Source organism: Microcaecilia unicolor, unplaced genomic scaffold, assembly GCF_901765095.1.
Source record: "Microcaecilia unicolor unplaced genomic scaffold, aMicUni1.1, whole genome shotgun sequence".
NCBI lineage: Eukaryota > Metazoa > Chordata > Amphibia > Gymnophiona > Siphonopidae > Microcaecilia > Microcaecilia unicolor.
The window spans coordinates 230320-245645 of NW_021963068.1; the positions used below are offsets into that span (position 1 = coordinate 230320).

Genomic DNA, 15326 nt, shown 5'->3' on the forward strand with positions numbered 1-15326 from the left:
ACCTGTTTAAAAAGGCATACCCTACCGATCCAACATAAATGCCTGACCTCTGCAACACAACACTAAAGTTCGTAATGGACATTAACACCACTCTCAGGTACTATGTAAGCCATATTGAGCCTACAAATAGGTGGGGAAAATGTGGGATACAAATGTAACAAATAAAAATAAATTTATGATACTGCAATTGAACAAGTATTTGAACTGGTAAGGAAAGGTTATTTTAAACTTTATTATGAAAGCAAAGTAACTGAGGATTAGCTTAAAATAAAGAACATTATAAATGTGTACTATAGTACAGTAGAAAGTTCAAAGTTGGAGCACAGCTAAATGAATATTAGAAAACATGAATAGCAGTCTTTTTTTTTTAACATTCTCTATTAGGAAATTGCTGCAGTGATTGGAATATATATGGCCTGCAGCTCTATTCAGTTGCTCACTAAATCTATCAGCAGAGTGGAAAGAAAACTTCTGATAGAGGTTTTAAGGTCAGGCAACTGTTTGCAGCTCCAGTATCCACAGATGTTTGTAATGGGTGGTTCTTGCAGATGGCTGTACGTTGATGTCTATGGTCTGAACACTAGATGTTTTCTCAAAACCAGTGCATTTCTGTATCCTAAACATTGTGTCAATTTTCTTTGGAGCCACTTGAACTAAGTGGACTCTCCCAATTTTTGATTATTTTTCATAATTGTATGAAGTGGAACAGTGATTCTTTCTCTAGGAGGAGAGTCAATCTAGAACTTCAAAGAGTTCTGAACGAGATTCTTCCTGTATCTCTAATTTGAAAGGTATGTGTTAAGCAATCTCACAGACAAAGTCAGGAATATATACTTTCTGGAAGAGACCTACATCTCTAAGGTGGCAAAGAAGGATCAGATGAGATGCCACAGGACTCCTCAGCTGAGAGATCCTGTGGGTCCTGATCCGTCTCCAAGGATAGGTCCAAGTCTGATTCTTCATAGTACTGTTCTTGGGATGTAAGTGGAAGACAGAGTGTCGACTAGAGTATCAGCTCTGCGTTGAGGTGTGTCAAAGCAGATAACTCTCCAAGGTTGGAGCAAACTTCTCTGCGATGTTGACGCATGTGTCATCTCTCTATATAAAACGCACCTCCAACGTTCTAATGAAGGCTTCACAAGTCCCAACGTTCTAAATCCATGGTGGTGTAGATCAAAATTCGCCCATGAGTGATTTCCCCGCTCTCGCGTCAAACGTGATGTCGAGGGCGGAGCAATGGCACTCAACCAATCGCATCGCTAAGCCCTCAATATCATCAAGTTTGACGCTAGGGCGGGGCAGACATCAATCTACACCACTACACAAACGTTGGAACTTTTGGAGGCTTCAAAAGAACGTTGGAGGTGCGTTTTAAATAGAGAGATGAGGAAAACCGATAGGTGGCTGAAGGGGGTCAGGGGAGAGAGCACAATCACTGGGTGCATGCAGAGGAGGAAGATGGGGGGGCAGGGGCACAGCACAATCGCTGGGAGGCTGCAAGGGGGGCAGGGAAGAGAGCAGATTCGCTGGGTGGCTGCAAGGGGGGCAGGGGAGACAGTAGAATCGCTGGGGGGCCAGGGGACAGACCAGAATCGCTAGGTGGCTGAAGGGGGGGAAAGGGAAACAGCAGAATCGCTAGGTGGCTGAAGGGGGGGCAAGGGAAACAGCAGAATCGATGGGTGGCTGTAGGGGGGGTAGGGAAGAGAACAGATTCGCTGGGTGACTGGGGGGGGGGCAGGAGTGCAGAAACACTGGGTGGCTGCAGGGGGAGGCAGCAGAATCGCACACACTCTCTGCCTCACACACACACTATCTGTCTTCACAGACACATTATCTCTCTGTCACACAAACACACTCGCACGGTGCTGCAAACCACGCAGAGGGGGGGGGGAGAGGCAGGGAGACCTGAAACCAGAGGGGGGGGGAGGGGTCCTCAGACCTCAGAGGGGGTCCAGAGACCACAGAGGGAGAGGGGAGGTATCTCTGTCACACACACACTCTCTCTGTCACACACACTCTCTCACAGTCAGTGTCTTTCTCTCTCTCACAGTCAGTGTCTTTCTCTCTCTCACACAGACTCTCACACTATGTCTCACACTGAATCACATTCACTCTCTGTGTGTCATACAGTCGGTCTCACACACTCGCTCACATACACTCTCTTGGACTCACAGAGAGTCTGTGTATTGCACACATACTCTCGCACACTCTCTCTCACACACAGTGTATCTGTGTGCAACACACACTCTTTCACAGTCACTGTCTCACATACACACTCGCACACACTCTCTGCCTCACATACACACACACACTTGCACATTCACTCTCTCTCACACTTTCTCAAGCAAACACACTCCCAGAAAACCTTGCTAGCGCCCGTTTCATTTGTCTCAGAAACGGGCCTTATTTACTAGTAAGAACATAAGAACAGCCATACTGAGTCAGACCAATGGTCCATCCAGTTCAGTATCCTGCTTCCAGCAGTGGCCAGTCTATGTCACAAATACCTGGCAGTAACAATTAGTAGCAGCATTCCACGCTACCAATCTCAGGGAAAGCAGCGGCTTCCCCCATATCCATCACAATAACAGGTTATGGAACTTTCCTCCAGGAACTTGCCTAAACCTTTTTAAAAACTAGACACACTAACCGCCGTTACCACATCCTCCGGCAACAAGTTCCAGAGCTTAACTATTCTTTGAGTGAAAATATATTTCCTCCTATTTGTTTTAAAAGTATTCCCATGCAATTTCATTGAGTATCCCCTGATCTTTGCACTTTTGGAATGAGAGAAAAACAGATTCACCTCCACCCGTTCCACTCCACTCAGGATTTTGTAGACCTCAATCATATCCCCCCTCAGCCGTCTCTTTCCCAATCTGAACAGCCCTAACCTCCTTAGCCTTTCCTCATACAGTTCAATCTCCTCTATTATTCTGGTCGCTCTTCTTTGAACCTTTTCTAATTCCACTATATATTTTTTGAGATACAACAACCAGAATTGAACACAAGATAAGGCCAAACCATGAAGCGATACGAAGGCATTAGAATATTTTGATCTTATATTGCAATCCTCTGCTAAGAATTCCTAGCATCCCGTGTTTTTTTATCGCCGCCGCACACTGGGCAGAAGATTTCAGCATATTGTCTTCAATGACACCTAGGTTATTTTCTTATATCACCAAGGAGCAAGGGACATTAGATACATAGGTATATAAAGCTACAGACAGAAACACTGTTTTGCAATATAATAGTATACACCCACACCATTATAGGTCTAACATACCTTTTGCTCAATTTTTACGATACCAGAAGATCTGTTCCTCCAATATGGCATACTGCTAACAAGTGGACAGTTTGCAAATGAAGCTCATTGATAAGAGGATACCCTGCAGCCCTTGTAAAAAAGGCTAAGAAAAGAGCGTTCTTTAATCATAGAGAATGGTTGTTGACTCCCCGTGTTGTTCAGATGGAACAGGAGGTATTGACATTCGTAACTAAGTACAATTGCCATACAGATACAGTAACAAAGATGATTAAGAAACACATCTCTATACTGAAAGTGCACCCTTGCTTCCAGAGAATGAGAATTTTGTTTGCCTTTCAACGCAACAATAACTTGAACTATGGATTCGTGGGGAAAGAGCTATTAGAACACAAGGTCATCATGCATGTGGATCATGCACAGTATGCGACATAATGCTGGATTCCAATCAATTCATAGACTCTCACACGGGGAAGGTTTATCCCCTCAGAGCTCAGATTTCTTGTCTCTGCCAAAATGTCATTTATCTTTTGACATGTCCTTGCGATCTGTATTACATTGGACAGACTTCTCGCACGCTGAAGACGTGCCTCATTAAACACAGACACTGTATACAGTTTCAAAAGATGTATGAACCCCTAGTATCTTATTTCAAGGAAAAACAACACAAATTTTCAGAAGTAAGGTGTACAGTGTTAGAATAATTAAAGACCACGGAACGGAGACATTAGGCGTTTACTTCGACAGAGGGAGCAGAGATGGAGTTTCACCGTACAGACAGTTATCCCTATGGGATTAAACATTTCCACTGAATGGAAGGCGCTCCTTTGATTGGGCACCTAAGACATTCTGACATAATCCTGTGACACGAAGATTTAAAATTCTGGGCGTCTTTCAAGAAACAGCCGCCCTTTTGTGAATAATCAGGAGAGCAGGCGGTGGGTGTTGTCTTGGATGTATCCCGTGGAAGTTGTTCTTCCGTGGCAGCAGCCAAATAATGGTGAAACAGGGAACCCCTGTCGGGAGTTAAAAGAATTGTTCGGGACTTTAAAATTGTATTTCACTGACAGATTGACAAGTTCATTGAAAGCTGCATCCAAGATAAGGGTTTAACTGAATTAATTAGTTGCAGTCTCTTCTTATTCTGTGTCTAATTAATAATTTATTTAGTGTTTGCTTCTAGGAAACTAATTAAATGTAATTAAAACTGTAATAAAAACTCTCCACTTCTTATCCTAAGTAGAATAATTGACTACAAATGAAGAGTTGTGCTAGGGGTGGGTGTGAAATTGGAGGGGGGGTGGGGATGAAACTGAACTAGGCCCTGCTGTGCCTGCTAGAGGCTGTTAATGCTGTGGTACAAAGTTCAAGTTTAAAACTAGTGGGGAAAAGGGTATGGAGACTAGTTGATAAAGTTTGCTTTTTAAAAAAAATTCTAGCTATCACTAACCGGTTCCTCCTTTATACCACAATCTTAAGTTCCCAAAGTACAGAGCAAAATAATGTTCACTTACCAGAGAAATGTCCTCTTCTCTCAGAACATGCTGCCCTGACATTCAGATCCAAATGCATGTGCGGGTTTTCCTCCCGTGACTTTCTCTAAAGTATCAATCGGCAAGTGGTGTGCTGGTAAATTTTAACAACAGGCTCTCCTACCCTGGTCCACCTCGGCACCCCCCCCCCCCCGTCCACCTCTGCGCCCCCCCCAAAATTGCAGAGCGGCTATAGCCGGGGGGGGCGGGGGGGGGGCAATGCATTACTCTCTCCAGGAAAAAAAATTAAATGATCCCCAGGTTCCAATCGAATTCATGTTTATATGGATAAAATGCCATAAATAAGTAAATAAATATAAACTTTTAACGTTCAGGCACCTGATTCTCAAGTGGAAATATTCCAAAGACTATAATGAAAATAAAATTTTTTTTTTCTACCTTTGTCTGGTGACTGTTTCTCTGATCATGCTGGCCCAGTATCTGTTCTGTTGCTCTCTATCTATCCCTTGACTCCGTTTCCAGGGCTTCCTTTCAATTTATTTCTTTTCTTTCCTCCTTTCTTCTTCATTTCTGGTCCTCCGCAGACTGACTGTACAGTGGATCCAGCTTCTGCCTATTTTCTCTATCCATTTGCAGTTTCTCTCCTCACTTCCTTTTCCCTCATCTAATCTCCTTCATCTATCTTCCCTCCATGTCCAGCATTTCTTCTCTCTCCCTTCCCTCCATCCATGTCAGAGTTTCTCTTGACCTCTCCTCCATCCATGTCCTGAAACTCTCCTCTCTCTCCTGCCCCCCTCTACCCATCCATGCCCAGCAATTCTCTTCTCTCCCCTGCCCCCCTCTACCCATTCATGCCCAGCAATTCTCTTCTCTCCCCTGGCCGCCCTCTATCCATTCATGCCCAGCAATTCTTTTCTCTTCCCTGCCCTCCTCTACCCCATCCATGCCCAGCAATTCTCTTCTCATCCCCTGCCCCCTCTACCCATGCCCATACCCAGCGATTCTCCTCCCTCCCCTCCCGCTCCCATCCATGTCCAGAGATTCTTCCGTTGTCCCCATCCTCCCTTCCCGCTCCCATCATGTCCAGCGTTCTCCGTCGCCCCCATCCTCCCCCTCCGCTCCCATTCTTTTTTTTTTATTACCTCCGTTGAAGCGCCATGTTATTTAAAGACCCTGCTGCCCGTCTCTAGCCTTCCCTGTTTGCTTCATGATGAGTTTGTTCCCTCATGTCCCGCCTTCGCGGAAAAAGGAAAATGGAATGTCAGAATGTCAGAAGGTGGGACTAAGGGAACGAACTCATCACAAAGCAACAGGGAGGCTAGAGACGGGCAGCAGGCTTTAATAACGCGGCGCTTCAAAGGAGGTAATAAAAAAAGATGGATGGGAGCGGGAGGGGAGGATGGGGGCAGACGGAGACTTGCTGACATGGATGTGAGCGGGAGGGGAGGTAAGTATGGCCTGTGGTGGCGCCCTCCTGCCATGCTTACCTCGTTCACTGGAGCCGGCTCGTCCTGGAGAGCAACCGGCTCGCAAGATCTTGCAAAATTTAGCAACCGGCTCCAGCACACCACTGCAATAGGCGCTTGTAAGCCTGTATGGACTGCGAATGCAGTAGCCCTGAAAGCTCCTCCTTCAGTATAGACTGGATTTCCTCCTGCAGATTAGTGTCTGTACCGGCTGATAAAGTGGTGTGGACGCAGCCCGAGTTCCAGTCTGTGCAGGCGTAGGAGACCTCAAAGGCTCTCAAAGAGAAATTAGTTGAAGAGAAAGGAGAGCAGTCACTGTGGCATGGACCCTTCCCATGCATGGATGTCGATGAAAGGGAGGTGTCGGCAGAGTGCCCGGAGGAAGAATGACAGCGAGGAAACAAAATGGACCTAGTAGGGTAGAGTTGGACTCTAGACCCCAGACAAATTCTGCAGAACTATCTGTCCAAACCGACTGTTGCTTCGGTATCCTGCTCAAGGATACCCAAAGCAAATTTCGTCAATGGAGGCTGACTTCAAGTGGACTACCGATGCAGCCATGGCCCTAAGATTGTGAGCCTTTGCATGATCCTCCAGGGTCAGCCCAGTCTCAGCATAAGTGAAAGAAATCCAATCTGCCAGCCAATGGTGCATTTCCAATAGCGACCCCCCCATCCTGTTGGGATCAAAAGAAAAAAGCAGGGCGGACTGTCTGTAGGGCCTAGTCCACGCCAAGTAAAGGCCAATGCTCGCTTGCAGTCCAAGGTGTGAAGTGCAGCTTTCACCAGGATGGGCATGAGATTAAGGAAGAATATTGGCAAGACAATTAACTAGTTCAGATGGAACTCAGACTTTAGGAAGGAACTTAGGGTGTGTGCAGAGGACTACTCTGTTATAATAAAACTTAGTATAAGGTGCATCCACTACTACAGACTGAAGTTCACTGATCCTGTAATATCCACTCTTTGTCTGTAACTAAGGCAACTTGACCAAAAAGAGCATGGGTTGTTCTGGCCCTCTTTCACTTCCTGGGTACTCAATCTCCTCATAATTTTAGGATTCTGCTCCCTGGGCTTAGGGATTTCTGTAAACAACCAGTGCAAAAGCAATCATGTATTATTTTCTTATGTCTTCTCTGACACCCTATAAAATCCAAACATAGGAGCACTGGAACCTGTCCTACAGTCTAGAACTTTATCCTACAATTCCTGTACTTGTTTGTATGTTTCAACATTTTTATTGAGAACAAAAATATCACTATTACATACATCAATAGTTACATATAGTTCGAACAGTCCAAGTTTTATAACAGTCAAAATCTATAACTGTCCTCATATTTTATCCTAAATGTGCCCCTCCCCCCTCCCCCCATATCCTCCCCGTTCCCCCCGCTTATGTAACTCTCTATGGCTCCAAAGAAATCATAGTAACTGCAGTCATATTTTTTAAGGATTAGGCTTCTGCCACGCTGTGAGAGCTTGGCCAAATAGGGCTCCAAATCTAAGAAATCGAGCTTACGTTGTAGGAGCCTCTGGCCTCCTGCGCTTCCATGTTATACTTGATGTACTTGGTTGCGCCAGTGCCAGAATTCAGGGTTATCCGTGAGGTCCACATTTGCAAGATGCACTTCTGTGCTATCAAACAGAGCTTGCGACACAGCATTATTTCTTCCGCTTTAAGCCCCCTGAATGAACCAGGACAGTCCAGTACTACTAAATGGGTGTTCCCTGGACACGACTCGGCATCAAAGGGAGGAAAAGCTGCCACCCCCCGCCTCCAAAAATCTTTTGATGCCGAATCATGTTCACACCCATTACCTTAACCCTTACTGTACCCCTTGTTCCCTGAAGATTCCCCCAAAGCACTCAGATCACTTTTAACGCCCCCCCCCAACCATCCCAAACCAAGCACTCTTAACAAAACCTTTCTTTAAATCTTCGTAATTACCCCTTTTAATGCACCAACAAATTTACCTTACCCCCCACTTCATACCCCAAACTCCTTCCCAAACTGCCATTCAACATCTCTTCCCCGACTTGCCCCCAATACGAACATATTTTAATGTCCAAACCAGTTCACAACAGACTCTGAAATAATATGGAGACTCCAAAAGGGAAGGGATAATACCCCTTAGCTCCGAACTCCTTGAGATACAACGTTCCTTTGCTGGACCTCTGATACTCCAAAGGAATAGTGAATTCAGTCTGTTCGTACAAACCAGGAAACTCGAAATCAAATAAACTGAACCAAACCAAATCTGTAGCTCTTGCCTTTCTTTTGCCTTTGTGTACTTCCTCCGGTTGCTCCCTGACCGGACTCCTCAGCGATTGGGATCCAATTGTTGTAAAAATTTCTGCGCCTCCTCAACCGATGAAAAGGTATTAGTGGATGACTGGTAGGTAATCCTCAGCTTTGCAGGATACATCAGCGCAAATTTAATTTTTCACTTCACCAACTCAGCGCAAATGGGCGAAAACATTTCCTTTGTGCAGACACACCCGCCGAGTAATCCTAAAAACATAAAATTTCTGGGTGCCACAAAACAACTCTTTGCCACTTCGCAGCGCCTGCAATATCGCTGTCTTATGAACAAAATCAAAGATCTTACATATGACCTCTTGGCCTTGTTGAGTTCGCCTGCTTTAAACACAGACGATGGGCCCATTCAATCCTCAAGGGGCCCAGCTCCGTCGCCAATTCCAGCTCCTTGATTAACCAAGCCTCCAAAAACTGCTTCAAGTCATGATCCCCTTGATTTTCAGGTATGCCCACCAGTCTTAAATTATTGTGTCTGGACCTGTTTTCCAGATCCTCAAGTTAGTCAGCATAGGAGTCCACAAGCTTTTTAAACTTGATTTGGGCTTCTTCGACTTTCGCCATGCGGTCTTCCAACTCGCCGGTACATCGCTGGTAGGTCGCCATGTCTTCTCCTATTTGGGTTACGTTACTGTGGAGAGCTTCCAATTTAGCTGCCAAGGAGCCCAACTTTTTTTCTAAAATCGTTTCAATGGCGCTGGTTACTTCTCCGACTATCTCGGCAGCCCATGCGGATCCCACTTGTGAGGCCGCAAGGCTCACCGGAGCCACCATCTTGTCCTCCGCCAGTCTGCTCTTCTCTTTGCGCGGATTTTTAGCTGCCATTATCGATGAGAGTAGATTTTAAACTCTGGTCTCTGTCTCCGATGAATGTGCGCCAGTTATCTGGGTGAGTTCAGTCTCTATATCGGGGTATTCTATGCTGATTCGGCGATGAGGAAGCAGAAGCGAAGCAGCTAGCGTCCGCTCCCCTGCATAGCGTCATGTGACCCCCCTTCCTGTACTTGTTTATGCAGCATGCCCCCCCCCCCCACCAAATCTCTCAGTATTCTAAGCGAGATAAAACACTGTGTTCCAGCTAAACTACTTTTAAGGCCAATCATCAATTTTTCCTAATTAAACCAGATTATATATTTTAAGCAGAATCGACTCTAGGTGGTCACTCTCAAAGTCCTGCTCATGTTCAATTCAATGCTTGTATACTGCTAATATCCCCTTTCCAGGGTTCAGTGCGGTTTACATTCTAGGTGAGAAAAAAAGCAGATAGTGTTAGTGTGAGGTATGAGAAGCATGTTAGGGTTGCCATGCACTTCCTCAGGCCTTTCCTTACTACACATGCTCCACTTCACTTGTTTCCTTACAAACGTCTGATCTGCTGCACACCTGGTCCTTAGATACCATTACCAGATATTCTTCAGGATCTCAAAGTTTTGAAACCCCCCCCAAAAAAACATTCAATTCAGATCTTATATACCGACAATACCCCCTGTTCAAGGTTCAGCGCGGTACACATTATGGATGGGTATGGGTTACATACAGTTTTATAGGAAGGGCATTGGTTGTGTACAGTCCTTTTGGCTGTGTACAGTCTTGCTGTTTGAATATCATATTGGCGATATTAGAGGGCATGGTGGGCGTGTGTTTTTTTTTCTTAGTCCTGGTAGGAGTCTGGCAGATTATCTAGCAGACAGACAAAAACTTCATCAAAACATCTATCATGAATACTCACTAGTGCTCCTATATCTTTTATCATTTAAATTCATGATTTATATATAACATAAGTGACCCAAGAAATGAAAATCCATTTTACTTATCTTCTGGTCCTGACAATACAAAGTAAGGTGAGAGGAAAGGAGTAAGGTGAGAGGAAAGGAGGAAGGTGCATTACAACAATATTTTCGAAGTCCGGTCCTGCAGTACCCCTTGCCAGTCAAGTTTTCAGGATATCCACAATGAACATGCATGAAAGAGAGTTGCATATAATGGATGCAGTGTATACAAATTAAGTTCATGCATATTAATTGTGGATATCCTGAAAACCTGACTGGCAAGGGGTACTCCAGGACTGGACTTGGGAAACACTGCATTATAGTAACCATAAGTTTTCAAATTAAGAGATTTGCATGCATTTAAATATATTTACTGGATATTGGCAAGCAGCTGTGTTTGCCAACACAATACTGATGATCTACTAATGTCAGTGGCGTACCAAGGGGGGGGCGGTCCGCCCCGGGTGCACGCCGCTGGGGGGGGTGCCGCGGCGCACGCCTGTCAGCTGAGTTTGCTGACTTCACTAACTTCGCTGCAGCTCCCTCTGCCCCGGAACAGGTTACTTCCTGTTCCGGGGCAGAGAGCTGCAGCGAAGTTAGCGAACTCAGCTGACAGGCGCGCACCACGGCACCACCCCCCCCCCCCCCAACGGTGTGCACCTGGGGGGTGCCATTTCGCTGGGGGGGGGGGGGGGCGCATCGGCGATCCGCCCCGGGTGTCATGCCGGCTAGGATCGCCGCTGACTAATGTAACAGTCATTTAGAAAGTATGATATACCAGTAGGACACAGATAAAAAGTTTCCCAGTACAAATCACAAACCTACATAACAAAAATTATACATACATCTAGTTCTTCAGCAAAAGCTGCCAAGTCTTCTCTCCAAAGATCTGAAGGAGGCTTCTTCTTCAGATCAGAAAGTTCCTTCCCCTATAACACAAAAATGAACTAGTAACTAAATGCAAACCTATACAGCTACTTCAAATTCTTAAGGTCATGCTCCCACCACCATTCAACTTTTAATTTGAACAATTTTCCGCCATTCATGCAAGAGTAAACTGAGTCAAGATCAAGATTAAAATTTCAGTCAGAGAGTTATTTGCCAAGTGTGATAAATAAAAATAATCACATCAGTTGTTGGAAAAAACAATCCAGCAAATTAGGAGGCCCTGGGTATCTCAACAAAACTAAATAAAACCCTTCCAGAGCTTCTTAGGTTGGCTCCTGCACAGTATCACATCATTACCAACAATTAAATAGGCATGACTTTTCGGATATATACAGAAGTCAGGGAATAAGAAAGTTAGCAGACATACTTGGTATCTGCATGTTAACTGACATCTTGCGTCACTGTTATGCTTTTCAGGAAAATGAAGGCACAACAACAACCCCACCCCCACCCCCTCATCTGAAAGACATACACAAATACAAGGTTTCCCTGACAGGAGTAAAACCTGAATTGGTAACACAGCTGTGGAAATTTATGGAAAATCCTTTATATAAGACCCTAGAAATCTTTTGCATGGCTGAGTGTGTGTGCACTCTTCCAAATTTTACAGAATAGAGGATGTTATTTTAACTTTGACTTCTCTTAAACAACTTTGTAAGAGGTAGAAAAAAAAATGCTAAAACATCTAAAATCAATAAAGAATGTGATGCCTTATTAGACCAAGGGATCCTTTTAATAAGCTGCATTAAGCAGCTAATGCAGGTTTACCACACATTAGAAATCAGTGCGAACCCACACTAATAGGCAATAAACCAGCAAGTGCAGTAAACCTCCATGCTAGCTGTTCAACATGGATAGGGGAAGTGCAAAGGCATGATGGGTGGAGCAGAGGAATGTCTTGCAGTGACAGCAAGCATGTGAGTCAATACCGCACGCTAGCTTTTTGTGACTGCTGACAGCACTATCTGCCACTGAATGTAATGTGGTACAGATGAGCTACATATACTGAATGCAGGGCAGATGTTGGGCAGGGCTGCCAAGAGTCAGAGCCGGGCCCGGGGCAAGACCGCCGCCGGGCCCCCACTACACTTGGGATGCAGCGCTGGACTCCCCCTCCCACTTAGGACACAGCCACCAGGGTCCTCCCTCCATCAGGATGCAGCTGATGCCCCCCCACAGTTAGAATACAGCCACCGGGCCTAACCTGGAATGCAGCTGCTGCCATGAGAGATCCCGGAGCCAGGCCCCCCTTTGAGGCCGGGAAGAGCTGACTCACTGACGTGAGGGGCCCCGACCCCTATGTCAGTGCATCTGCTCCTTCCCAGCCTCCAAGGGGAGCCCGGCACTGCAGCCTGTCTCTTACCTGCTCCAGTGTACCAAGACCGGTTCCCGATAGGAGCAGGAGAGAGACGGACCCTGGGACCTGGTGCTGGGCCCCCTTGGAGGCCGGGCCCGGGGAATGTTGGGAATGCTGCTTGCATTTACTGTTCAGGCTCTGTTTTTGCAATCGACGCGTGATAAGTCCAAAACCTTACCATACTTGAGTAAAGGGGCTTCTAAATCTCAATACCAATTGGTTCACCTATTGTTAAGAAAAAAAGAAGTCACCGTACTTTTGAATCTCTTTGTTTAATCAGTTCATCTACTTTCTCCTTGGTCAAGCTCCAGAGAGACATATTAAGGATGTAGTTGTAGTCAGGGCCCGAAATAGGGCCTGAATCTGAGGACTTGCTATCCATCAGGTCTGTTATTTCTTCCTCTTCTGCTGCCTGGCCAAAAAATAAAATTGTAAATAGAAAATGGTTAAATCTGGATTCTAATAGTCACTAAAGCATACTTATTCGCAGGACAGTAACATTACTGTGTGGAGTAAATGAGATATGGTGTGAAAAGCATGGATACTTAGCAGCAGCAGGTATTCTCTGAGGACAGCAGGCCATTCATCCTCACATCCACGTCACCCAGTGTGGAATGCTTAAAAAGCGTTACATAGTTTTAAGACGCACAACAGTGTCCCCTGGATTGGCCACTGTTGGAAACAGGATGCTGGGCTTGATGGACCTTTGGTCTTTCCCAGTATGGCAATACTTATGTATTTATGTACAATTCGCATGAACAATTCGCATGAACGAGAGCAGTCCCCCTCGCCGCTACAGCGCAGGACTAGCAGTACAATAGTATAGCTACTAGGTCAGGAGACAACTCCAAAGGGAGGTGGGAGGGTATGTAAGAATGTGAATGTGTGGACTGATGATCACGTTGCAGCCGCAAATTACTTCTATAGAGGCTGACCTCAAGTGGGCTACCGATGCAACAACGGCTTTGACATTATGAGTCATGACATGAACCTCAGGAGTCAGTCCATCTTGGGCATAAGTAAAACAAAAGCAATCTGCTAGCCAATTGGAAATTGTGTGTTCCCCAATTGCAACCATTATCCTGTTGGGATCAAAAGAAGCAAAAAGCTGGATGAACTATCTGTAGGGCCTAGTTCACTCCAAATAAAAGACCAATGCTTGCTTGCAGTGCATTCTTACCAGGGATGGGCATGAGGTCTGAAAATGTTGGAAGACCAACTGACTGGTTCAGATGGAACTCCAACACCACATTAGGCAGGAACTTAGGGTGCATGTGGAGGACCTCTGTTATGATGAAATTCAGTGTAAGTGGATCCATTACTAGGGCCTGAAGCTCACTGACTCTACGAACTGAAGTAACAGCCACCAAGAAAACGACCTTCCAAAGACAAGTACTTCAGATGATAGGAATCCAGCGGCTCAAAAGGAGCTTTCATCAGATGGTGAGGACGACATTGAGATCCCATGATACAGGCAGAGGTTTGATAGAGGGCTCTAACAATAGCAAACCTCTCATGAAGTGAACTAGAGGCTATCTAGAGATGGGCTTATCCTCTACCCGGTGATGGTAAGCATTAATTGCACTGAGGTAGACCCTTACAGAATTGGCCTTTAGACCAGACTCGGAGAGGTGCAGAAGGTATTCAAGCAGGGTCTGTGTAAGGCAAGAAATATGATGTAAGGTGATGACAAACCTCCTCCATTTGAAAGAGCAGCACCTCTTGATGGAATCTTTCCTAGAAGACAGTAAGACCTTGCAGGCACCTTGCGGAAAATGCAAGGAAGCAAATTCTAAGCTCTCAACATCCAGGCTGTGAGGCCCAGGAACTGGAGACTGGAATGCAGAAGAGATCGCTTGTTCTGCATGATTAGAGTCAGAAAACATTCCAATATTCAAGGTTCTTCGGTGCGACCACACCTCAATATTGTGTTCAATTGTGGTCACTGCAACTCAAAAAAAATGTAGTGGAATTAGAAAAGGTACAGAGAAGGACGAAAATGATAAAGGGGATGGGACGACTTCCCCATGATGAAAGGCTAAAGCGACTAGGGCTCTTCTGCTTGGAGAAAAGATGACTGAGGGGAGTTATGATAGAGGTCTATAAAATAGTGGTATGGAATGGATAGACATGAATCATTTGTTTACTCTTTCCAAAAATACTAGGACTAGGGGGCATGCGATGAAGCTACAAAGTAGTAAATTTAATACAAATCGGAGAAAATGCTTCTTTACTCAATGTGTAATTAAACTCTGGAATTCGTTGCCAGAGAATCTGGTAAAGGCGGTTAGCTTAGCGGTGTTTAAAAAGAGGTTTGGACGGCTTCCTAAAGGAAAAGTCCATAGACCATTATTAAATTAGACCTGGGGAAAATCCACTATTTCTGGGATAAGCAGTATAAAATGTTTTGTACTTTTTGGGATATTGCCAGGTATTTGTAACCTGGATTGGCCACTGTTGGAAACAGGATGTTGGGCTTCATGGACCTTTGGTCTATCCCAATGTGGCAATACTTATGAGAACTGGATCTGCCTGGGTCAATAAGAAGTGATCAGAATCATGGTCCTCTGGTCTTGCTTGAGTTTCAGTAAAGTCTTCCCGATGGGAAGATATGCATACAGAAGACTGGTCCCCCTGCAACAGTACAGAGGGACTTTGTGGTTCAGGGGAGTGGCAAAGTGATCTGCTGAGACGGCGCCAACACGCTCAGAT

General features: G+C 45.3%; 1 protein-coding gene across 1 annotated transcript in view; it reads right to left on the reverse strand.

The window, feature by feature from the left end:
- LOC115458879 (DNA topoisomerase 2-beta-like) overlaps positions 1-13022 on the reverse strand; it is a 165979-nt gene extending 152957 nt beyond the window's left edge. The window contains exons 1-2 of the mRNA XM_030188716.1: positions 12871-13022; positions 11155-11238 (exon numbers count right to left, since the gene is read on the reverse strand). Of these exons, the coding sequence (XP_030044576.1) occupies positions 11155-11238; positions 12871-12996 (210 nt within the window). The 5' untranslated portion in view covers positions 12997-13022. The remainder of the gene's footprint in view (positions 1-11154; positions 11239-12870) is intronic.
- Positions 13023-15326: the final 2304 nt, after the last annotated feature.